General features: G+C 40.3%; 1 protein-coding gene across 5 annotated transcripts; it reads right to left on the bottom strand.

Annotated features, from left to right (window-relative positions):
• Nucleotides 1-977: 977 nt before the first annotated feature.
• Nucleotides 978-26,518, bottom strand: CENPL (centromere protein L). Of its 5 annotated transcripts, none has more exons than XM_073216776.1 (7): nucleotides 26,291-26,389; nucleotides 25,913-26,004; nucleotides 15,178-15,337; nucleotides 14,700-14,876; nucleotides 10,470-10,721; nucleotides 6,763-7,305; nucleotides 978-4,725 (listed from the first exon to the last, which is right to left on the bottom strand). In XM_073216776.1, the coding sequence occupies exons 3-7, from the start codon at nucleotides 15,238-15,240 to the stop codon at nucleotides 4,654-4,656; spliced, it is 1,107 nt and encodes a 368-aa protein (XP_073072877.1). In that variant the 5' UTR covers nucleotides 15,241-15,337; nucleotides 25,913-26,004; nucleotides 26,291-26,389; the 3' UTR covers nucleotides 978-4,653. The 5 variants fall into 5 exon arrangements, with proteins under 5 accessions (XP_073072877.1, XP_036869523.1, XP_036869524.1 ...); XM_037013628.2 differs by having other exon boundaries at nucleotides 15,178-15,350; XM_037013629.2 differs by lacking the exon at nucleotides 15,178-15,337.
• Between the last annotated feature and the right edge of the window lies 1 nt (nucleotide 26,519).

The raw sequence follows: 26,519 nt of genomic DNA on the forward strand, positions 1-26,519 counted from the left end.
AGAGATGCATGTGAAATATCTGTAGATTAAACAATTTGGGGATTCGGGGAGGCAGGGAAAAGGGTAGAAACACAGATGAAGTAAGAGGGCCAGGAATAGATCATTGTTAAAACTGGGTTGTGAGTACCATGGGCATTTATTATAATATTTGTAGACAGGTAATTTATAAACTAATGCATTATAGTACAAAACATATGATGATCAAACTATTTACAAAAACCAGCAGTGAGCTGTCTGGCCTGATTTGGATTGGAAGAGTGATGAAAAAAGAAATTATGCCTGAGAAAGGTTTGAAAGACAGCGGAGAACCTTGTAGACCAGAATGGGAAGGGCATTCCAGAGAACAGCATGTACAAAATATACAGAATATGGCAATGAGACAGCATGGAGTGTTTGGGAAAATTGAAGCAGTGTGGTTTATAAAGAGAAGAAAGTACAAAAAGTCAAGTGTCCAGAAATAAGGCAGGCGAAGCAGGTAGAAAAGAAAGGAAAATAAATATTTGAAACAATGGTTGAGAATTTCCCCAAATCAATGCCAGACACCAAACCACAGATCTAGGAAGCTCAGAAAACACAAAGTTGGATAAATGCCAAATATATCATTTTCAAACTACAGAAAATCAAAGATAAAGAAAAAAAATCCTGAAAGACAGATAGAAGAAAACACCTTATCTACAGAGGAACAATGATAGGAATTATATCTAACTCTCAGAAACCATGCAAGCAAGAGAGTCAAATATTTAAAGTATTAGGAGAAAAAAAAAAAAACACCCACATAGAATTCTGTACTTTCAAAAGTGAAGGAGATACACTTCTTAGAAAGACTTTCTTAGACAAAAAAAAATTGAGGGCATCTAACAAAAATTGAGGGCATCTTGCCAATAGACCTGCCATGCAAGAAGCTCTCCAGAGAGAAGGAAAATAATATAGGTCAGAAAATTGGCTCTGTAAAGAACAGTATGAAAAAAGGTAATAACTGAGGGTAAAATAAAAACTTTATTTTTCTTATTTTTAATTAATATATAAATTTGATCAAAATAGTAATTCCAATACATTTGATCTACAGATTCAATGTAATCAGCACTCAAAATCCAGCTACTTACTCACCAGCTAACTTTTTTACAGAAATTGACCAAGCTGATCCTAAAATCCTTATGGAAATACCAAAGAACCAGAATAGCCAAAATAATCTTGAAAAAAGGACAAAGTGGGAAAGCTCGCACTTGCTCATTTCAAAACAGTACAAAGCTACAATAATCAAAATTGTGGTACTGGCATAAAGGGCAGACATATAGATCAACTCAGAGTCCAAAAGTAAACCCAAACATGTATGGTCAGTTTCTTTCTAAGAAAAGTGACAGTTAAATGGGAAAAACAAGTCTTCTCAGTAAATGGTTACAAACGATATCTATATGTAAAATGATGAATTAAATGCTTACCTCATAACAACAAGAAAACCTCAAAACGGATCACAGAATTAAATTTAAGAGCTAAAACTACAAAATCTTTAGAAGAAAACATAGAAGTAAATCTTTGAAATTTCAGATTAAGCAATGATTTCTTAGACATGACACCAAAAGAAATAAATGAAAAAAATTTAGTAAATTGGACTTCATCAGAATTAAAGTTCTTTACATTTCAAAAATAAATGAGTTCAGTCTGGTATTTCCAATTCAAATTTAATATTACAGAGTTTCTACTTAGATTACTTGATTTTATAATTGCTATCTTTTCTCTTACACTGAAAATCATGGTTCCTAACATTACTATAATTACATTTGCTTTACACAATTATAAATTGTGGTAAAATAACAATACCAATATTATTAACAAGATAACTGAATGCAATTTAAGATTTCTTGCTGCTCTTTTCCTAGAATATGTAGCCCACTGAAAATAATAGTTAGGTTCACTTGTTCTCAATTTTAAGGACTACTTTTTTTAATCTAATTTTGTTTCATAAGTACATAAAACACATGGTTCCAAACTACAAACAAGGAACACTTAGTTATGTCTTAATCTTTCCTTCCTGCCCCTCTACCCAGTTCCTTCCTAGAATTATTAGTAGACACTTGTTAGTTTTATCTTGCCATTGTTTTTGATAACATAAGGAAATACACACACATACACCTTTATTCCCCCCATTCCTTCCACCAAAGACAGCACTCTGTCCTTATTTTGTCCTTATCTTTCACATAACATATCGTAGAGATCACTCCATGGCAGTACTAGGTATCTTCCTCAAACCTCTTTATAGTTACATAGTAGTAATTCACTGTGCAGCTATATCAAAATATATTCAACCAGTCCCCCTCTGATGAGCTTTTGGGTTGTTTTTTATCTTGCTATTATAAATACTAGGTTGCAATAAATTGCCTTATATATGCTTCATTTTGTATCGTTGCCAGTGAATTTTGGAGATAGAATCCTGGAATTGGGACTGCTGGTCCAAGGGTAAATCACACATAATTTTGTTAGATACTGCTAACTTCCCACAGAGGTTGTTACAGTTTTAACAACCTTTTTAACTGTTTTCCCTCTTCCACTCTTGTCCACCTACTACTCATCCTCTGATGGTTTATAAAATCACAAATTGGGTCATATTGCTCTCCTGCTTAAAACTTCAGTAGCTTCTGATTACATTTAGAATTAAAAACCAATCTCTTCATAGACCCTACCTCTCTGTTATCAGTTAGGATTAAGGTTTGGCTACCAGCAAGAGAACCAAAATAACAATAGATTAAACAAGATAGAGAAGTTTACTTCTCTGACATGAAGGCCTGGAGGAAGACTGCCCAAGGCTGGCACTGGGGTTCTGCTTCAAGAAGTCCTCAGGGCACAAACTACTTCCAGGCCATGATCTGCCATCCCTAGGGCCTGACTCTCATCCCCATGACCTAAGAGCAGCTGGAATACTAGTCATTACATGTATTCCTAGCATCGAAGTTGGAAGAATAAGAAAAGGGCAAGGGGAACACACCTACTTTTGTGAAGGAAGGTTCCCAGCAGTTCTACATACTTCCATTTACATGCCATGGGTCAGAATCTAATCTGTTCCTCTGAAACAGGCTGAAAAATGTCATTTTTATTCTGGGCAGCCACATGTCCAGCCAAAAATATGAAGTTCATAACACTACCAAAGACGTCTCTGCTGTACAATCTTTTCAGTTTCACCTGCTACTATGCCCTCCTTACTTGCTATGCTCAAGCCACACAGACTTCCTTCATTCCTCAGATAAGCCAAGCTCCCTTTGTTAAGGCCTTTGCTCTTGCAGTTTGACCTACCTACCACACCCTTCCTCAGATCTCCATAGAGCTGGTCCCCTCTCATCACTCAGTACTCACCCTCCTTCATATTGTACTGCCTTATTTCTTTACAGCACTTATGTCCATCTGAAATTACTTATCTTTTGCCTTTCTCCATTAGAATATAATTTCTACAGGACAGGGATCTTGTCTTCCCTGCTATATTCCTATCACCCAATACAATTCCAAGTACCTGGTAGGAGCTTAACATTGTTTTAACGAATCAATGTCTGAGAAAAGCCCATGCTTTTTTCCCCACTATCTCTGCTGTTTCTAGTATGTGAAATAATATCCCACTCCAGAGGTTACTCTGTTTTTAGAAGAGAGATTAAAGAACAGCCTATTAAAGTGACTTTCTTTCAAGCAAAATGTTTTGAAAAATATTGTTTCTAAAGTAAAACAAAATCTTCCTATGCTCAGTAAGTAGAGATTTAGATATAACATCTTGGGCAACTTTCTTGAATCGCTTGATCTCATAGTTCTCATCTGTAAAATGAAAGAGTTGGTTAAAATTCATTCACTTAAATCTATAGGTATCTACCAAGCACTGTGCTAAAGCAAAATTAGAGACATGAAAGTTAAACAAGACAATTTCTGCCCTCAAAAAGAAGCATAGGTGCCTTTCAACTCTACAGTTTGTATGATTCTATTTAACTGCTGGTTTGTAGCCTTTGTGCTAGAGAACAGGCCTATGACTTCCCATTCCTGAGACACTGAAGATAGGTCACCAAGACACTGATAAAAACACACTGCTTTGTTTTAAAAGTGAATAGTTAATTCAACAATGCCATAAGTGAACTACATTAAAAACAGAAGCATATCAGTGACTTTAAAAATGTATATTAATCTTTACTTTCCTTTGGAGAGGATTCTGATTGCCAGTTCTCTATAGGGAAATGATGCTAGGAAAATGTCTTTAGAAGAGAGAAATTCCCTCTGAATCCAAGTCTAAAATGCTTAAAAGGAATGAAAGTATTTAAGACACAAATCAGAAATACTCAATATTAGGGATATCCTACTTAAATTCTATAAGTTTGACATAATAAACATTATATATATATTTTTAGAAAGATGGCCAACAAATTAACAACTTAGTATTTTCTAGAGACTGGCATCCCAGATCATCACGACTATTACAGAGCACCGAGCTGTGGTTCATCTACTACCACTTTCTTTGTTCTTCTATATCCTTCTTGGCTTTCATCCCGGCAATTCCAAAATCACTGTGAGGAAAACAGATGGACAGATAGATGCCCATTGTCCTGAAGTCCCTCTCAGCATAGCAATTAGGCAAACAGCCAGTGAGAAAAAGGTATATAATCCATAACTTATAGTCCCCACAAGACCTCATTCAATTTGAAAAATTGCCAGTTCTGTCAAATATGCCAACACTCCAATAAGGTACTTATGACACAGGATCTGAAAGAAAAGAAGACATTTAAAATTAAAATACAGTTAATTATGATAATGCATTTTGATATATGATAAATACTCCATGTTAACTTTAAATTCCATATCTGCAAGCTAGGTTATGGATATGAAACCAAACCACTGCTGTTCTAAATCAAATTGGTTTTATTTAATGAAAACTACCTACTTTAATAAATTTACCACAGTCAATGTCCTTTCACAGTTACGGAATATGAAACCAAACCACTGCTGTTCTAAATCAAATTGATTTTATTTAATAAAAACTACCTACAAATTTACCACAGTCAATAGTTCTTTGAGGTAATTACACTACATTCTTACTTATCCTGACTTCCATGTACAGGCTGACTCTACCTCAGAAGTGAGGGGAGGAAGGAATTTCTATGAACCATATGGGCTCATATGCAAATTGAGTAATGTTTTCTAAAAAGAGGTACATAGCTTCCTTCTTCTCAAAGGGACACATAATTCCAAAAGCATCTTGTAGAAACTAAGCAAATGGCAGAAATCTGGTTAATACATTATCTTCAAACTACTGAGGAAGTACAGTGTTGCAGTGAAAAGCATAACTTGTGAGCCAGATGCCAGGACTCATATTCCAACTCCACTTATTAGCAGGGATCTTATTTATCCTCTCTGCTACAGTTCCCTCTTTATAACCTACATAAATAGGGTGTTACAAAAACTTAATGAGACAACATACATAAAATGCTTCACAACGTGGGGCACAGTGCTTAACAAACATCAGCTATCATCACAGCCTTAGAACATAGAAGCCACAGTTACTGTCTTACATCAGTAAGAGAAGCACTTAGATTTAGACTAGACCAGATAAAATACTTATGTTTAAGGACCATCCTTAAATCATAGATGGGTAAGAACACATAAAATAGTTTTTAAGTATATTTACATTTAGAATGAGGGCGCATGGAAACAAAAAATATTAAGGACTTCACGAATATTGAATTCTGAGGCACTAAACTGTAATATTTTCTTTATAATTTCCAAGTAACATGGTGTATATAACCTCTCAAATTTTTTACTGTAAGCCATAATAAGAAATAAATTTAACATAATGACCCAGCACAAGCAAATGTCTACCCTTATCACATGTGATACACTCTCATTTTCCTATTTTTTTATTCTAGTTTTTTATTTTGTTTTTTAAAACTGGTTTCTTCCCAGAAAAATTATTTTCCAATCTACTGTTGCACTGTGGTCTCCAGTTTGATAAACACAAATAGAATGCTTACAAACAAGAGTACAAATTTCTTGGAACCTAAGAGAGAAGCATTCAAATCTTGACTCCTTTTACTAAGCTATCCTACATGTGTCACTTAAACCTATCTTGGCCTCAATTCCCTTCTTTTAAAAATAAAATGTGGATAAAAGCACCTTACTATAGACTTGCTCCAAAGATGAGAGTTAAGGTATGTTTATTAAACTCCTAGCACAGTGACAAGACCAATATTCACTGAGTGTTTACTGTGGCTGTATTGTAAATCATTTTAAACGTTAACATGTTTTCATATATTTAGGTGTCTACTCTCTTTTTATTTCTGATATTTCCTCTAGTAATGACTTCAAGGAGATTAAAACAATGTCTTTATTACTTTTTTTCCCCAATAGGGATAGAAAAGCCTAAAATACAAAGATTATTTCTTAGTTCTGTGTTTCTGGCTATAATTTTCTTATCTAACCCACAAATCCTCTGTTATTCTGGTAATTATTTCAGTGTTTGACAAGAAACAATTTTGAAAGCTTCAAAGATACTACAAAATAATTCATACTATTACCAAAGTCTGTAGCACACAGCATATGAATCCTTCCATTATAAGACTTCATCTAGAAAGCTAAAAGATTTTTTAGTAAGTCATTTATAAAAAATAAACTAAAATCTCTCTACTGTCTTGAAAATGGCAGATATTCATGTGTTTCTTCAGTGTGGCAAATATAATCACCATACATTTTGAAAACTATGCAACAATAAGGAAAAATCAGTTAACTAGATTTGTTCAAACTAACCTTTATTTTCCCATCTGTATGTGCTGAAGCTACAGCTGTTGAAACACGAACCAATCTTGTGGCTGATAAATGAATTTTGAAATGCCTGTAGAAGTGTGAATAAAGGCAGTCCATGAATAAGTCAACTTCCTCCTGGGTAACTTCCCCAGGTGTTTTGTGGACACTGTCCCATAAAGCTTTTGCATCCTCTGGATGTATAGCATAAGAAATGTCTAGACTTTGAGGGCTACAGGGTACAGACCAAAGAAATTCCGTAGTAGCCATATAGCGGTCCATTTTGCATGCAGTCCACATTGCAGCCATCCAGGAAAGATTAAATGCATTGATTGATAATGGACTGAAATAACAGTCAAAAGTTTTCTGAAACCAGGTTCCAATTATGGCTGTATTAGTCTCTGCTCCATTTGCAAGGAATAAGGGTAGACAGGTGAAATCTTCTGAAACAGTCTCTAAAAGACTATCTCCAAATATACAGCAGAACCAACCAGTCCACAACACTTTACCATCTCTGTTCTCAGATGGCAATTGAGATTTTGACAGAATCTACAAAGAAGGAAAATAGAGCAGGTTCATTAAGTTCAGAAGTGCATTTACTCCTGTTACACCTTCTCAAAATAATTAGTACATTTAAAAATGAAGGTATGTTGCACTGCTTACCAAAAAACACAAAGAAAATACTATCCCTATTGTTAGAGTTTATCAAATTAATTGACCTTTCTCCTCACATTCCTATTTAGGACATGGTATAAGGAAGATCTTGGAGCAATCAAAATGCAAAATAAGGGGTGCCAATATGATATAACCAGATATTTTTAAAAAATCAAAATCTCATCTTTAGAACAGACTATAAAAGTTCCCCAAATCCAACTTGAATTTCTCTACTGAGTAAGACTTCATATTCCTAAGGCAGCTCTATCAATTTAAAATGTCTTTTTGCATAAGTTAGGCCCTATCGTTTCAACCCACTGGTCCTGCTTTCATTTATATGTGCATGTAGAACAAATCCAATCCAATCTTTCTTTATAGGAAAAGCCCTTCAAACATATGATGATCTTTACCATATGGACTGCTAAAAACAGGTAACAGGACTCTTAGATTATTAAAGTGTGATATGCATAATGTATCTGGGGTTTAAGGTATTTGAGAGTCTTTTATAAGCTCTTGAACAAAAAGGGAAATAAGCTAAAAGTAACTATTTAAATGATCATCTCCAAAAACATGTAATACTGGGCTATGAAATCTCCTATTTCTTCAACCAGTCCTATAACATACAAGTCAAGCAATCACACTATCCTGGGAACTTTTCTCTGAAATTCTTCTGTATGGGAGTCCTTTATAAGTGGACATCATTACTTCAGAAAAGTCTGATTACAGGAGTGTCACCATCTTTAATCTAGATTATACTAAAAATGTCATGTTAGATCACAGTAGTTTTCTGGTTTTTAGTGGACAGCTTTACATAAATTAGCCCTACATATTTATTTTTGCTGTTAATAGGTAAATACTCCCCCTCCAACCTATATTGAAGCAGTAAACTTACCCCTATTAAAATTTTAATCTTTTTCAATTTGGCCCATTGTGCTAATCCATTCAGATATTTTAGAATTTTGATTTATTTTCATAAGATTAACCTTTCAAACTTTAAATTTGTAAGTTACACGATGAACATACCTTCTAGATATTCACAGAAGTTTTAAAGTTTGACAAGAACAAGGTAAAGATCACAGCCTGGTATCACATCATTTTAGAGAAGATCATTGAAATAGTTACTTTTAGCATATTTCCCTTTCTTGTTCAAGAGCTTATAAAAGACTTTCAAATACCTTAAACCCCAGCTATATTATGCATATCACATTTTCATAACCTACGAGTCCTGTTACCCTGGCAAGAAATGAGATTGTATTTGAAAACTCTTAGGGCACTACTAGGAATTAAAGAGATCATTTCTGTTACAAGAATTTTCTCTTGCCCAATGACATGCAAATCTCCTAACTTCCCTGGGCATCAACAGCTTTACTTAACAGAGACTGCTAACTGTCTACCCAATGTCTAGCTTTCCTACCACAATAAAACCATGCTTTTACTTGGTGTGGCAAAGTACCCACTAAAGAAGAAAATTTTTCTAGTCTCCCTTTCAACTGGGATGTAAAGAGAAGTTGTTGGGTCTCAGCAAATCTCATTAAAGGTTTACGCAGCAGCAGGCATCCTGTTTGCCCTTCCCGTCTTCTACCTGCTTTCTGCCTGGAACATGCATATATTTAGAGATCCAGAAGCCACCTTAGACTATAATGTGACCTTAAGGATGAAAGCCATGCACCAAAGATGACAGAGAAGATAGAGGAAGGCTAGATTATTAATAATTTCATGAAGCATATGCCAGCCTTGAACATCTTACCTCCAGGCACCTTTTTTGTGAGGCAAAACTCTTATCTTGTTTAATTCACTGTTATTTAGGCTTTCTGTTATATGCAACTGAACCTAATCCTAGGAATCTTGAGATCCTTGCCAATACCATGATTTATACCAGGAGTCAGCCAACTTTTTCTGTAAAGCGCCAGACAGCAAATAGTTTAGGCTTTGCAAGCTATTTGGTCTCTGTAGCAACTACTCAACTGTGTTGTTTGTAGCACAAAAACAGTCATAGACAATATGCAAACAAATAAACCTTATTTACAGAAACAAGCAGCAGGTCAGATCTGGCCTGCAGGCCATAGGCTGACCCCTGATCTATACAAATAAACAAACAAAATAAGGCATTTTCAACTGTCAGAATTTATTAATGACTAAGATGAGTTAACTCAGAAGAAACAGAAGCAGCAGGCCTGAATAGTAATAATAAATGTCTCTTAATAAACCAAAAGATAGTTATATTACTGTCATACATAACATAGGAAGGAATATAAAAAGTTTTATTCTGAGAGTAACTTGGCAAGATATATCACAATATGTAATGACACATTTCATATTTTTTTTGCTAAAATTCCACTTCTAAGAATTTTATCCTAGTAAAAACCATAGAATTATATAGAGATATTTACAAAAATGTAGAGTTCTAAGGAATAAGTATCTACAACACTGTTAGTAAAAAGCTATAATGCAAAATGGGCAATATGATCCCAATTTTAATAGATACAGACAGCTGAATAGATATATCTGTGTTCATGAGAGATACTGGTCTGTAGTTTCCTTAAAATGTCTTGCTGGCTTTGGTAGTAGGGTAATGAGGCAGTCATAGAATGAGTTAGGAAGTATTCCCTCTGCTTTTCTCTTCCAAAAAAGGAACTGGTTAAACAACTTCTTAAATGTTTGGTAAAATTCACCAGTGACACCCCATCTGGGTCTGGTGCAGTTTTGGAAGGTCATTAATTATTGATCTATTTTCTTTAATAGAGGCCTGTTCATATCATCTAGTGCCAAACAGAAGTGCATCAAAACGTTAAATTGTAGTTTTTTATTTTCTTTGTACTTTTATGTATTTGTAAGTTTTCTCAAATAAACATCATTATAGTGTAATATGAAAAAACTTTTTTTAAGTTGGCCTTATTTAACTACTATAAGGTGGTCAAACAAAACATAAAATAGGTTATAAAACAGGTTATAAATCACAAGTTTAAGAATTTTAAGAAGTTAGAAAATATTACAACTTCCAAACTAAGACAATACAGATTCTTTTCCCCTAGGAAGCAAGTATAGCTTATATAATATACCTGGATAAGAAATGCTTCAGAGTCTCTTTGTGTTCCTTTCATTTCTGGGAGAGTAGAGAAAACTACTCTGATGCTGAAATCATTTCCCACTTCCACAGCAAGTCCTCTTTGCTTTTCAGCAGCAATAAATGCACTCAGAAGTCTAGAATACTCTTTGAGATGGGTATAGGAGAATTTATATAGGGGAGTTAAACTATATAAAGTCCATTGTTTATGCAGGAGGAATGCAACCTTTTGTGAATTAACATCATCCTAGAAAAGAAAATCAAGACAAAAGAAGTTTAAGTAATAGGGAATAATAGTAAATAAGAATTTAATCATCATATTTAAGTATTTAATGCAAATCTGTTACTGGGTACCTGATCTTTGCACTCCAGCCAAATAGGAGTTTACAGAACTCTTTAAAGATCCTTGAACAAGCCTTTGCATTTGAGTACTTCCCTTTGAATTGCTCTCCCCATGGGTGTTCTCAAGGCATGTTCCTATCCTTCCTTCAGATCTCTGCCCAAAAGGCACTCAGGAGGCCACCCTATCTAAGTAGCACCTGTGCCTACTCCAACTGTCACTCTCCATCTCCTTGACATGCTTTATCATTCTTTTCACAGTATATATTAATACCTGACATTACATATTTGTCTGATTTGACTGTCTCGTCTTCCCTACTAGAGTATTAGTTTGATGGAAACAAGGATTTTATCTATTTTATTCACTACTTCTCTGGCACTAGAATAATGCCATCTAGAATAGGTATTCCATATTTATTGGATGAACATTTACGGTTCACTTTTAGAAACTTCAAATTACAGACTTTGAAAATAGCTAACTATTCATTACTGGAGCAACTAATTTGATTGGCTTTAATTAAATAATTTTTAAAATTGTCTGGCAGTGAATCCATCCTATAATACAATGCCTAATTCAGTAGATAAATAAAAAGATACCTGGAAGTATTTTTACCATGCTCTACTAGAGCCATGGATACCATCAAAACAAAACCACATCATTTATACTGGCCCTATGGCATTACTGAGGGTCTCCACATATACCCCCACATAGGCTCTTAGTTTGTTTTTTTTACCTTTACTGTTGGTTATTTTCTTTTTCTTTTACTTTTTTTAAGGTATCATTGATAAACAAACTTATGAAGGTTTCACGTGAGCAACATTGTGATTACTACATCCCCCCCATTATCAAGTCCCCACCACATACCCCATTACAGTCACTGTCCATCAGCATAGTAAGATGCTACAGAGTCACTACTTGTCTTCTCTGTGCTATACTTTCTTCCCCGTATCCCCCTATGTCATGTGTGCTAATCATAATACCCCTAAATCCCCTTCTCCCTCCTTTCCCACCCACTCTCCCCAACCCCTTTCCCTTTGGTAACCGCTAGTTCATTCTTGGGTTCTGTGAGTCTGCTGCTGCTTTGTTCCTTCCATTTTTGCTTTGTTGTTACACTCCACAGATGAGTGAAATCATTCGGTACCTGTCTTTCTCCACCTGGCTTATTTCACTGCATAGGCTCCTACTTTTACCCAAATTGAATTTTTCTACAGAATCCATACTTACAGTCACAGCTCCAACTATCTTTTGGTACTTACTCTGTAGTTGCATACTTGACAAAAACATTTTTTCTGACTAGAATATTCATGGAAACAGTTATAAACTTTTCTTATTACTATCATCAGGTATGGCAAAATTATTTGTATCATAAAGATAAGGAAACACTGAATTGAACATTCCAATCTTTAATTCATATACAATTTCTGTTTACTGGTTGAGACCCATCAACTTTCATTACTAGCACTAGTAATTCTTCTCTAAGAAAGTTTTCACCAAGAAGCAAAAATTTCCTCAAATCTCAAAAGATCCAAGGCATACAACATTGACAAGAAAACACAGTTACAAGGAAGGTGTGGGGTGACTGATCAGCCAGGCTCCTTGCTAAGTGACTCAAAACCACATACCAACTTTGTACTGACTAGGGCTTTACTTCATGTGTCAGTAAAATTATAAGTTATTAATATTACATGCATTCAATGTTGTTTATGAATAATCAAAATACAGCATGTTTCCACGAGACAAATCTGGAACAATTTAAACATCAAAATAATTTAGTAACACATTAGAAAAATTTGAAAAACAGGAATTCATGAGACCATACCAATAAATAAATAAATGGAGGAGAAACGAGAAGGGTTCAATGCCAGAGGCCAGTTGGTAAATATAAAGCAAAAGGAGTTGGAAAATCATTGTTTTGCAACCATCAGACAAAGATGGGATCAGGTAAAAATGATCAATGGATGTGTGTGTAAGGGGAAATGTTGACAACAAACAGGGTATTTGTAGTATCTTAAAGTGTCTCCCCATAGACTTGTTTATTAGTTGCAGAGAGGAATAAAACAGTAATTATTATGTAAGAGAATCAAACTATATTTTTGTCTAACTCCATACACAAAAGTAAACTCCAAATGGATCAAAGACCTGTATGTAAGTCATGAAACCATAAAACTCTAAGAAAACACAGGTAAAAATCTCTCAAACATAAACATGAGCAACTTTTTCCTGAACACATCTCCTTGAGCAAGGGAAACAAAAGCGAAGATGAACAAATAGAACTACATCAAACTAAAAAGCTTTTGCATAGCAAAGGACACCATCAGTAGAACAAAAGGCACCCTACAGTATGGGAGAATATATTTGTAAACGACATATCCGATAAGGAGTTAACATCTAAAATATATAAAGAACTCACATAGCTCAACACCCAAAAAGCAATAACCTGATTAAAAAATTGGGCGGAGGATCTGAACAGACACTTCTCCAAAGAAGAAATTCAGATGGCCAACCGGCACATGAAAAGATGCTCCACATCACTAATCATCAGGGGAAATGCAAATTAAAACGACAATGAGATATCACCTCACACCAGTTAGGATGACCAACATCCAAAAGACAAGCAACAACAAATGCTGGCGAGGATTCAGAGAAAAGGGTACCCTTCTACACTGTTGGTGGCAATGTAAATTAGTTCAACCATTGTAGAAAGCAATATGGAGGTTCCTCAAAAAAACTAAAAATAGAAATATCATTTAACCTAGTCATTTTCCACTCCTAGGAATTTACCCAAAGAAAACAAGTTCTCAGATTCAAAAAGACATATGCACACCTATGTTTATGGCAGCACTATATTTACAATAGCCAAGATATGGAAGCAACCTAGGTGTCCATCAGTAGATGAATGGATAAAAAGGCGGTACATATACACAATGGAATATTATTCAGCCATAAAAAGAAAACAAAATCCTCCCATTTGCAACAACATGGATGGAGCTGGAGGGCAAGATAAGCCAGGCAGAGAAATACAAGTACCAAATGATTTCACTCATTTGTGGAGTATAACAACAAAGCAAAACTGAAGGAACAAAACAGTAGTAGATTCACAGACTCCAAGAAGGGACTAGCTGTTATCAAAGGGGAGAGGTTAGGGAGGGTGGGAAAAGGGGATTAAGGGGCATTATCATGAGCACAAATAATGTAGAGGGGTCACAGGGAAGGCTGTATAGCACAGAGAAGACAAGTAGTGACTCTATATAGCATCTTACTACACTGAAGGACAGTGACTGCATTGGGGTGTAGGGGGGGGAACTTGATAATATGGGTGAAAGTTGTAACCACAATGTTGCTCATGTGAAAACTTCATAAGATTGTACATCAATGATACCTTAATAAAAACACACAAAAATTAAAAAATCATAATGATGTAAACAAACAAACAAACAAAGAGCTGAGGCTAAAAAAACACCCCGGTAATTACTGAGCAACACCTTCACAGAATGATCAAAATTAATATCACCTGTGCTACCAGATGCTACTCTGCAAGAAAGACACAACAGCACCTATGTAACATTCCAGCCAAGAATATATAACATCGGTTTAATCATGAAACATCAGACAAACACAAAATGAGGACTAGTCTCTTAAAGAGAGAGGAAGAAACTATATTCTTCTAAAATGTCAGTGTCATAAAAAACAAAAAAATATTCTAAGTATGTTCCAGATTAAAGGAGGTTAAAAGACATAACAAAAGTGGTACCGATAGTGCGAATAATTATTACCTAAGGGATTAAGAAGTTTCTAAAAAGACTATAAATAGTAACAAAAACTGAAATGTTTTGTTCACAGATATTTTCATGTATCGAGTAATATGAAGGAACACAGAAGGCATACCTGCAGTTGTGAACACTGGGGGATTTTCCTTCGAGGTGGAGTCGGGACACCTGAGGTCTGCTTCCTGACTGATTCTAATCGTTTCTGCAGAGGGGTGGCACCTATAAAGTAATCTTTAAGCCTCGAGGTCGCAGTTTGACTAGGAGTCGATTCTGGTGCGTTGTAAGAATCCATTGTCTACACAAACACAAATAAAACCAGAATTCTAAACACTAAAACATTAATTCATGCTGTTTCACTGATTCTCTCTTCACTATAAAGGAATTCTTTCCACCTCCAGTTTTGACTTTTTAACCAAGTCCTCTATTTCTCAATGGCCAAAGATCATTTTTATGAATATTTTACAGATACCTCAACACAGTACATTCAAAATTAAATTCAACTCCTCCTCATCCACCTCCTAGCCAGCAGGTCTATTTTCAAATTCCTGTCAGTTTTCTCTGCTAATTTAAATTCATTTAAGTAGTCTCCCACTTACATTCTTTAACATGTAGTCATTAAGCACATTCTCTTGAGTTTTTCCTTCAACAGTCTCTGTCATCCATTCTGAAAGCTACTTCTTTAGACAGTACTACAATTAAATGTTTTCCACTTAAGGGTAATCCATTCTTCAGAAATGACACTGTATTATTAGTCACCTGTGCAAAAAAACTTTAAAGTGATGAGATAACTTCTACTCTTCTGCTGGGTATTTAAGAACTTTCCTATTTCAGCCTGTTCTTACCCTGCTTTTCCTCGACATAAGCATTCATATCTTCACGCTTTTGCCTATCAACTATATTCCCTATCTGAAGTGTCCTTTTTCCACTCTACCTCCTTTCATGCTTGAGCTTGATTCCCTTTCAAGTAGTAGGGTTTTGTTAAGCCTTCTTTCCCCCAGAATACCTGTATTGTATATACTCTTATGTATCAGTGGCTCACTCTTCCCTGGAAGCAGAATATGTACTGTATAGAATGAGTTCTCAGGGATAAAATATTTCTAAAATGCCCAAAAGCCCTCCAGATGAGTCTAACAAAATCCCTCAAGAATGTTCTATAAAATCTTTGGATATTAATAATATACCAGCCCACACAGCTCTCCTTGATCTCCTAGTCTGTCTGTACAGACTGTGTATTGAAAGGAAAGGAGCGACACATAGCAGCAATTCACCGGAGAGTTCCGCTTTATTAGGGAAAGGTGCTGGGTTATATAGGAAGGGGCATGAATTGATTGAGGTGTCACTTTTATGGGGCTGGTGGCTGTTGGCTAGGTGCTGGGATTGGGAGGGGGGCGAGAGGTGATTGGGCTTCAGGTGGCACCGGCGGGAACTGAGGACCCCGAAGAGAAGCCGGAAGTTTGCCATCTTACTGGTGGGGACCCTTCATTCCCCCCTTTCTCCTCTATGGGTTTGTGGACGTTGCTTTATCTCTGGCTGCTTCCTGCTGAACAGGGGCGGAGAAGGGAGTGAGGGCTTGAGGATTGGGAGGAAAGGGTTGATAGGACTCCCCGCAGTAAGGACAAGTAGATGTGGACTCCTTCAGGTTTGGAAATCAATGAAGGTTCCCTGTAACCATAGGTCGAGGACTTGTTGATTCCAATGGTGCCAAGAGGATATGGGTGTCAGGAGCCAGGCGTCTGCGGCCATTGTTTCCAGGAACAGTTTCCAGTGGAGAAAGGGGTCCATCTCAGTGTGTGGTGAGGAGGTCACCTGAGGGTGAGGGATCTTCTGTGGCCAGAAGCTGGTAGTTCTTGAGTAAAAGCTGGTTGAAAGCTTGATTAGAGATTTTTCTGACTTGGGATTTGATGAACTTTATTATACAGGGTAAGAAGAGACAGGCGAGAAGAATGATTATTATGGGGCCTGCAATGGGCCAGAGCTAGGTGAGGAGGGGGTTTGTTAGTATTGAAGAGAATGGGTTGGAATTGGAAGCAGAGTGGAGGCTGGAGGCAAGGTCGGTGAGTTTGGTAATGTTAGTTTCTACAATGCCAGAATAGCAGCACTCTTCCCAGAGGAAGACGCAGGTGCCGCCCTTCTCGGCTGTAAGCAGATCTAGGGCCCGCCGGTTTTGAAGGGTGACTTTAGCTAGCGAAGTGACCTGTTTTTGGAGAGAGGCTAGAGAATCGGCAGTGGATGTCAGGGCTCCCTCGAGTTTGGCGTTGAGATCTCTAACTGCCTATAGAGAGTGACCCAAGGCTTCTCCCGAAAACCCTGCCCCAATGGCTGAGGTGATCAAAGAGCTACTGACCATCATGGGAAGGAAAGCAGCTCTTTTTGTGCGTGAGGGCAAGGGAGGTTGGAGCTCAAGGAATTCTGCCATGCTGTAAAGTGTTAACTGTGGGATTAGGGTGACGAGAATGCAGGGTGTATCGGAGTTGAGAGGCAGTGAGTTGAAAAGACTGCCATTACACCAAAAGAAGTGTCCCGGTTGCGTAAAAGTCTTAGAGCCGGAGGTAGGGGTGTAGATAGAGAGGCAGTGAAGTGCGCTGGAAGGGGGTGGAGTTGGGCCTACACAGTGGTGGATGGTGAGATTATCTGCGTATTCTGGTTCTCATAGGGGTATGTCTGCCAGGGGGCAGAGGGGTTGTCTTTCTGCATGGAAGGAGTAGTTGGAAATATTAAGGGGCACGGCAGCCAGCAGTGGGCGCTGTAGTGATGCACACAAGAAACAATTGGCTGTGTTAAGGGTGTGGTTGAGAAAGATGGTGGTGTCCTGAATGAGCTGTAACCAAGAGTAGGAGGAATAAGAAAATGAAGAGGCGCCATCAAGAGTTTGGATAATGACTTTTTCAGAATGTCTGATATCTGATGCAACTTGAGAGATCTGGGAATGAGAGGGAACATACTTTTGAGAGATATGAAGGGTATCGTGGGGGGTCGAGGACCCCCCCCCCATAGTAAACTGAGGCTGTGACTCTGGCAGCTCATCAAGAGTCCCAGGGATCTGGGATTGATAAGGAGAATTAGCCATTGGGATATTTCATGAAACGGTTGGAGGAGTAATACTGTGGGTACTGGAAGTTACTCATGTAGTGAATTGCACAAGACCAGTAGGGACATCTCTTGTAGGTGTCTGGCCATCACCTGCAGTAGGCTTGTTTTTGGTCATAGAGGAAGCAGAGGTAGGGAGAATAAGGGTAGCTGCTAGTGAACACTTTGGTGGAGGGAGGAAAGTGGAGGTATAAAGGCTCAGAGCAGCTTTTCAGAGGGCAGTCTGGTGTGGCAATGAGGGCAGTAACTTTTGTTTGATGCTGTGTGTAAGTCTCTCTGAATTTGAATTGCCATACAAAGGAGGCTGGGGTGGCGGGGAAGACAATAAGAATGAGGAAAAAAGCAAGAGAGCAGTAAAGGAGGAAAAAGTCATGATTCGGGTATGGATGGCAAAGGGGGTGAACGGGATTTTGGAGGAAAGAGGACAGTAAGGTGAGGAGTCTGGAGGGAGGGAGAGTCTGTAAACTTTTGTAGGTTAAGAGATCTTTTAGGTGATGTGGGGACAGAATGGTAAGGGGCGCCCTGAATGTCAGTTTATGAGCTTCTTTCTGCAAGAGCTGTCTAGCGGCTAATGCTCGTAGGCAGGGGGCCCATCCCTGAACTGTGGGGTCTAATTGCTTGGAGAGATAAGCTACTGGGGCAAAGGATGGGCCATAATATTGGCCTAGGACTCCTAGAGCTTGACTGGACCTCTCATGAATGTATAATGAGAAGGGCTTCGACAAATCAGGAAGATGGAGAGCTGGGCTTCTACAAGGGCTTGACGGAGCTTAATGAAGGAGTGTCGGGGTGAGGAGGCTAATGGTTTTTTAGGGGGGCTCTTGCTGAGGTCGTATAGGGGTCTTGCCAACAGGGAGCAGGGAGAAGTTAGGGATCTATGCTCTAAAATATCTAGCTAGGCTTAGAAAGGAAAGGATTTCTGTCTTGGTTTTGGGAATGGGCAGGTCAGAGAGGAGCTATTTTCTGTCTAAGGTAATGGACTTTGTTGAGACAGAAGGAATTTGAGGTAAGTGACAGAAGGGGAAGAGATTTGAGCTTTGACGGGGGATACTCGGTAACTTCTGGAAGCTAGAAGGTTAAGTAGGGAGGCAGTGTCAAGTTGAGACTGTTCCCACAAGAGACTGCAGAGTAGAAGATTGTCTATGTATTATAAGGTGGACTTGGAGTGATCATGATGAAACTGTTTGAGGTCCTGAGCTAGGACCTGTCTAAAAATATGGGGACTATCTCGGAAGCTTTGTGGCAAAACTGTCCAAGTGAGTTGTTTAGAATGTCTTGTGTATGGGTCCATCCAGGTGAAGATGAAAAAATCATGGGAGCAGGGGTCTAGAGGGATAGAAAAATGGGTCTTTGAGATCTAGGACTGAGAAGTGGGATGCTGAGGCAGGGATCTGCGATAAAAGGCTGTATGGATTTGGAACTAAGGGATGGATAGGGACAACGGCCATGTTGATGAGGTGAAGGTCTTGGACAAGGAGGAAAGATCCGTTGGTTTTTTTAACAGCTAATATGGGAGTATTAAATGGGGAGTGAGTGGATCTGAGGTAATTTATGTTTAAGAGATCTTGAATGATGGGTTGGAGGCCTATGAGAGCTGAAGTGGTTAGGGGGTACTGGGCCTGACAGATATACTGAGAGGGGTCACGTAATTTGATAGAGGCAGGGGGACATAGGGCCACGGAGGGGCTTGTAATGTCCCAAACTTTGGGATTTACAGGGTGTATGAGGGCGGAACCGGAGCTTTCATTGGGTAGAGGGGGGTTGTCGGCTATGAGGGCCATCAGAAAGGGAGTACTGGGGGCTGTGGGAGTGGATATAGTTATGGAAACGTGGAGGAGGGAAAGGTTGTCTTGTCCTAGTAAAGGGATGGGACACTGGGGCATAACTAGGAAGGAGTGAGAGAAAGGTATGGGACTGTCTAGGATTGTGCATAAAAGGGGGGGGGTTTCATGGGAAAATCTGTTTACCTCCTACCCCGACTATAGGAGTAATGGTTGGCGTGGTAGGGCCCTGGTATTCTCACAAGACTGAGAAGGTGGCTCCTGTATCTAGGAGGAAGGAGATGGGGCGACCGTCTACTGTTAAAGTAACCCTGGGCTCCTGTTTGGTGATGGAAATGGTCGGGCGAGAAGCCCCCGGGCCCTGTCAATCTTCTTCTGCCAGCCCCACTATGGCGGGCTTAGGATGGGGGTTGTTCGTCCAGCCTCCCCTTCAGGTGGTTGGGCAATCAGACCCCCAGTGGCCCTTTTTGTGGCATCTGAGGCATGGGGTGGTAGGAGATCTGGGGGAGGGGCACGCCCTTGACCAATGTCCCTCTTTTCCGCACTTGAAACAAGCTCCTGGGGGGGGGGGGCTTGTCTGTAGAGGGGCGCCCAGGTTGTGGTTTTATCAGCTGGGCCAACATCTGGAAATTGGCCTGATCAGCTTTTTGTTTACCGCGTTTTTTCTCCTCCTTCCGGTTATGGGAGACTTTAAAGGCTACTGTTAGGATCTCAGTATGTGGGGTAGCGGGGCCCTGTTCTAACTTTTTGAGTTTAGCTTTAATGTCGGGGTAGCTTTGAGCTAGGAAGTATGTCATAAGGACATGTCTTCTTTTAGGTGTTTCTGGGTCTAGGCTGGTATACTGTAATAGGGCTTGAGTGAGTCTAAGAACTCAGAGGGGGCTTTATCTCTCTTTTGAATTATGTCTTGGAGCTTTTGAAAATTGACTACTTTACGAGCTGCCTTTTTCAGACTTGCTATTAAGCAGGAGGCAAAAATATTTCGAGAGCAGAGCAGAGACTCATGGCGGTGTTATAATCTCAGTGTGGGTCTTGTTCAGGGACAGCAGTGGGGCCAGGAGGATAGGTGGGGTCAGTCTTGTGGGTTTTGGTAGCGTGCGTTTGGGCGAAGTCCCAAACTCGTCTACGCTCTTCAGGGAGGAGAGTATTGGCCAGGAGCATGAAAATGTCATGATGTGTGAGGCTGTAAGACTGGAGGTTCCATTGAAACTCCCTGAAGTATGTCGTGGGATCAGTGGAAAAGGAACTTAGGAGTTTCTCTAGTTGGGCTAAATCTCTTAAGGAGAAAGGGATGTGAACGCACACGATTCCTTTGGATCTTGCTACTTCCCAGAGGGGGGCGATAATTTTGGGAGGCCCTCGGGACCGAGTCTGAGGGGGACTGAAGGGTTCTGGCTCAGTCTGTGGGGGAGTGACGTGGTCTAGCCATGCCTAGTCGAGCAGGTCCTGAAGTGCAGAAGGGGGGCAAAGAAAATAAAGAAAGATAGAATCGGACCCATGTGTCGCCAGCTAGCAGCCCAGCTGCTTGCCTCTGCTGCCTTAGTTGGGCTTGAACTCATGACTCTGATGTTAAGAGTCCCATACTGTACTAATTGAGCTACAGCAGGGCTCCAGTTAATTGCTTATGGAATGCGTTGTTTTCTATTCCTGCCACATCGGCAAGTGGGGGAAGGGCATAGCTAGAAGCAGGGGCGGTGTTTCTACACATCTTTAAGGTCTCCCTATTTTCAGAGTGAGGAGTCTTGGCAAGATATGTTTTTGTGGACCGATAACTTCTAAGGACTGCACATGTTTTTGTGGACAGATAACTTCTAAGGACTGCACCGGTTTTTGTTTAGCTTGTGCTTTCCCATGCTGCGTTCAGACATGGGGGGAGGTGCTTTCCCATTCTCTCTACAAACATGTGAGAAGACAAAGGCGGTCCCTAACAGGGGAGAAACAGGTGATGAGGGCAAAGACGGAGGAGGCCCTTGGGACCTAGTTAAAGGGGGGGCTGAAAGGCTCAGGCTTAATCTGCGGGGGATGAAGGCGGAGGAGGTGAGATGGGGGTGGAGATGGTGGGGGAGGAAGGGAGAAGGGCTGTTGTAGGAGAAGAAGGGGAAGGGAGTGAACGGGAGGCTTCTGCGGGGGTGGCGGCTTGCAGGCTACGAGAACTTGGGAGGGGGCTGGGGGAAGAGGAGGCGGAAAGCTTCGATATAGGGAATCTCCTTCCATTTTTTCAGGCACTGGCAGTAGTTAAAAAGATCGCGAATGATGTTAGGATCAAGAGTTCCCCCTGCGGGCCATTGGTTGTTATTGTCTAGGGGGTATGTCGGCCAATCTTGGGAGCAATATTTACGGAGAAGTTTTGGTTTTATATCAAGCGTCAGGGAGAGGGTAGCCAGATGCTTAAGCAGGCATTCAAGAGGTGAACTTTCAGAGAGGGATGAGGAGGCTCCCATGGCTAAAGGACAGAGAAGGAGACAAACGGGAAGACGAACAGAGATCCTCGGACTGGAAGCAGACCACAAGGAGACAAAGGGCGTCCCCGATGATCCTTGGTGGTCTGCGGAAACTCGTATACGAGTCGGAATTTCTTAGGAAGTGTGGGTCGTCACCCAGACTTCCCTAAGAAGGCAGAGTGCCGGAGTCACGAGGTACCTAGCGCTAGGTGTTTTCGGCGGATGGAGCAGAAGGAGGAGGGGGGGAAAAGGGAGCGTTCTCATCTACAAAGGAGTCACTTCATTTATGGCTGTTGGAGGGGGGTGCCTGAGAGTCTGCCACAGCCGTGAAGCCTGAGTCGGGGATTTATGACTGTCAGAGGAGGGGCCTGAGCGTCCGCCGCAGTGGTAAAGGCTTGAGGTGGGGATTTATGGCTGTTGGAGGAGGAGCCTGAGGGTCCGTCGCAGCCGTGAAGGCCTGAGGCGGGGAGAGTTCCCTCCTCATCTCCGAGCGTCAGGGCCTTGCCTGACGATCACAGTCAATGGCACTGCGATAGCTCGGGGAAGAGTGGCCCACCCCGGGGAAATTTTGCTTAAAAACTTTCAGCACTGATGGAAGGGACGGTGAATGCGTTTATGACTGTCGGAGGAGGGGCCTGAGCGTCCGCCGCAGTGGTAAAGGCTTGAGGTGGGGATTTATGGCTGTTGGAGGAGGAGCCTGAGGGTCCGCCGCAGCCGTGAAGGCCTGAGGCGGGGAGCGTTCCCTCCTCATCCCCGAGCGTCAGGGCCTTGCCAGATGATCACGGTCAATGGCACTGCGATAGCTCGAAGAAGAGTGGCCCCCTCTGGGGGGAAAACTTACCTAAAGGCCAGAGAGGAGTGGTGAGTGTGATGAGCCAGCGCCGGAAAAAGAGGACGAGGGCGAGCTGCTGCTGGTGTCGGGGGGAAGACGGGGCCCAGTTGGGGTGTCCCGTCTCCCGGGTTTCGGCACCAATGAAAGGAAAGGAGTGACACATAGCAGCAATTCACCGGAGAGTTCCGCTTTATTAGGGAAAGGTGCTGGGTTATATAGGAAGGGGCATGAATTGATTGAGGTGTCACTTTTACGGGGCTGGTGGCTGTTGGCTAGGTGCTGGGATTGGGAGGGGGGCGAGAGGTGATTGGGCTTCAGGTGGCACCGGCGGGAACTGAGGACCCCGAAGAGAAGCCGGAAGTTTGCCATCTTACTGGTGGGGACCCTTCATGTATCATTCTGGCCCATATTCATATACTTCTTGTACTGTTCTTTTTTTTTCTGGTGTGCATTTCTTCTCTCCCCAGTAATAGTGAACTACTTTGAAACCGTATTTTTTATTTTTCTTGTATAATTATCCTATTATAATGCTGAGTGCTTTTTCTTGCTAAACAAGTATTGGTTTAACTGAAGTATTTCATAGAATTCCAAAATTATAACTTTTATTGAAAGGAATTACGATTTAAATTACAACAATTACTCCCAAGTACGGGCACAGCTATCCTTTTAAACGTTTTTCAAAAATGAAGTTATACTTATCACTATATTTAAATTTCATTATGTCAAAGTAAAACACCCTCTATACCTTCACAAAACTCTCTAAGTTAAGCATACAGTTCTCAAAGTTCAGATAATAGCCAGAGCAAGACCATATGCCATACAACTTAAATAGTAGCTACTCTAAAGCAGTCTACCTTTAAATGCATGCTGAATTATCTCTTTAAAAGAGAATTTTAGTCAGCCCCATCTACACTGAATTTTTCTTTTAAATTTGTTATGTGGAATAATTGCTAACATTCACCGAGTATTCATCACATCCCAGGTACTCTTCTAAACCTTTATCAAATACTGTTTCATTTAATCCTCAAACAAACCCATGAATTGACAAAAGGAGAGAAAGGGATGTTAAATAACTTGCCAAGGTCATACAGTTAAAGAGTGCAAGTGTAAAGAGTGTTTGAACCCAGACAGTCTAACACCAGAGTGGGTGTTCTTATCTCCTTCCTTCCCATTGCCTTTCAAAAGGGATCAATTTCAAGGTAATTGAGCCCTACTGAATTTGACTCTTTAAAAGAGAAATCCTATGAATTCCAAAAAAAACTTTAAAGTCTATTTAGGTGAGAAAAAAGACTATTAGCACTGAGAGGGCTGGTTCTGAGAAAACATCTCTTGAGTATTTAATGTTACAGGAATACAAAACAGCCCAAATCCGTGCATTAAAGATTAGAACATTATTTGTATCTGTTTTATCTACTTGTTCCATACTCAATAACGTGTAATTTTGCCCTGCCCAATAAATAAGAGGCTAAAAATATACCTTGACTCAATACTTTAATATTTTACTCTTCCAATTGTAAGTAAACAAATGCCCCCTTATTTGCTTTCTAAAGCTAATCCGTCAACCAATGGCCTAGATTTCCATATCCTTTCACATCTCCCTTGGACACCACCCCCAAGTTTACATCAAACGACTATCATTTCTAATGTCTACTCCATGGGATACTTTTCTTCCATTGCCAAGCATATTCCTAACACAAAAAAAACTTGTTTAGATCCAATTCATCTCATTCTTTTTGAGATCAACCTCCTGGAAAGGTGGTATACAACTACTGTCTTCACTTACTAATAAATATACTATTGGAAATCTCAGACTCTGTCTTCTATATCTATCACTATGAAGAAACTGTACTTTCAATGACTGCCAATAATGCTTTTTGCCAAAAATAGGGCCAAATACCTGGTTCATCAAGTTTGTTCATCTTTACTCTTCTAAACTTCCTATCACTTTGTTTTTTCAGACACTCAATTTTCTCTCCTCATTTCTTATAGTTCCTTCTGATTCATTTGCTGATTCCTGTTCTTCCTCCTGCCCCAACAGTGGATGTCCCCGCAAACTCTGAAATCACTTTTTACATATGACTCCTAAGTATCTTCAGACCTTTGCCCCGGTACTTCCAATTTCCCATAAGACATTAAACTTCAGGGTCTTTAACCTCATCAAGTTCAAGGCTAAACATTATCTCACAACCAATTTTTCCTTCTCAACTACTCTTTTCTTCTCAGTAATTCCATTCTTTTTTCCCATTTTCTTCCCTGCCCCTTAATGTACATCTTAGTCATCTTTCACTCTTACATTCAATTTTTGATCAAATTCCGACATATTTCTTAAGAGAATATACAGTAGCCCTCTCAGATTGGCCCTCACTTCCATTCTTAATTACAATTACTTATCTTGTTCCCAAGCTTAACCCCATTCTCCAATCCATGGCTAGTCTGTCCATAGACACCACTTTTATCCTGGCATTAGCCTCCTTGAGATCCGGTAACAATTCCCTATCATCTTCTAAATGAAGTCAGAACTTCTCTGCCTCGGTTTCAAGGCACTACATTATCTGACATCCTATTCAGGTTTATGTTATACTTCTGAAGTTTTTGTCCTTAGGTTCATGGATGAACAGCCTTTCCAAAACCCAACAACCCTCTAAGGTTGTATGCAAAATGTTGTATGCATATGTATTTGGTGGGCGAGGGGGTAAAGAAAGGTCCAGTAGGCAATTCTTTAAAAGGTTAAGAACCACTGCTACACCCAATACACGTCCCCTACCCTAGATTGAGCATCACCCTACTGCTCTTTATGTCTGTCATGTTTGCCCCTGCTCCCTGACTTTTGTATTCAACCTATTTTCAATTAAAAATACTTTTTTGTCTGACAAAATCCAATCCATCCTGCAGCTGTCATCTCCTCGGAAGCCTGCCGGCATCCAGAGCTAGTTGTCCTGCTTGCTCTTGCACTTGTAGTTGTTTAAGTCCGTGAAGCAAGGGACTCTGGCTTAAATCACTTTTCTACATCGCCACCAACAGTTAAATTCAACCGCGTCACCAATACCTAAATTGAACCGACCCCAACGCCAAGTCCCAAACACTGAGTGAAAGACATCTGAACACTCAAGTACTGTTAAGGACAACGACCCCACAATAGGGAGGAACAGATTGTTTACTGCCAGTCCTGGCCCACTACGAAGCGTCTTACCAATAAAATGCCGTGATGACGCTGTCACCCATTCCCGCAGCACCAATCATTCTTCAAGTCTGAATCCCAAACTACGTCGAGACAGATATCCCCTGAAGTTTTAAAAAAAAAAAAAAAGCCAAAACGACGGCTAAGAGAGTCGGGCGGACCCCTGCCCTGCCAAGCCCCATCTCGCTCCACAGCAAGTGGGTTCTCCCCGGCGACAACAAACATGCTCGTAAGGAGACTCCGCTCCCTCAGACACCAGGCGAGCCTTGAGACCTCATCCCGGGTGGGACAGTCCACTGACCCAGCGACAAGGCCCCGCGACGCTCGCTCCTGCGAAGACGGCTTCTACCCGCGGAGGGGAAGGGCAAAGGATAACGTGTTCTGACTCACCCTTCTCCACTTGAGCCCTTCAGCGGCCAGGTCCAGCTCGGGAGCCCAGCCGTTGACAACCGGAAACATCCTTAACGGCCCCCTCAGCTTAAAATTATTTCCCGACTCGCTCTGCGGCCCATCGCAGGAAGCCTGCGTCGATTCCCAGTCGGTGAAGCAACTGAAGTCACCATTTTGATTGAGGGCAAGTCGAGCAACCTAGCCATTATCAACTTTCCTAGCTGCGAGG

This window comes from Manis javanica, chromosome 11, assembly GCF_040802235.1.
Source record: "Manis javanica isolate MJ-LG chromosome 11, MJ_LKY, whole genome shotgun sequence".
Classification (NCBI taxonomy): Eukaryota; Metazoa; Chordata; class Mammalia; order Pholidota; family Manidae; genus Manis; species Manis javanica.

Coding starts and splice junctions, on each gene's coding strand:
- CENPL (XM_037013627.2), bottom strand. CDS start 26,359: ATGTTTCCGGTTGTCAACGGCTGGGCTCCCGAGCTGGACCTGGCCGCT. Junction 10,722..14,699: donor CCCAGTGTTCACAACTGCAG/GTATGCCTTCTG, acceptor TTTCTTTTCTAG/GATGATGTTAATTCACAAAA. Junction 7,306..10,469: donor CTGAAGCATTTCTTATCCAG/GTATATTATATA, acceptor CCTTCTTTGTAG/ATTCTGTCAAAATCTCAATT.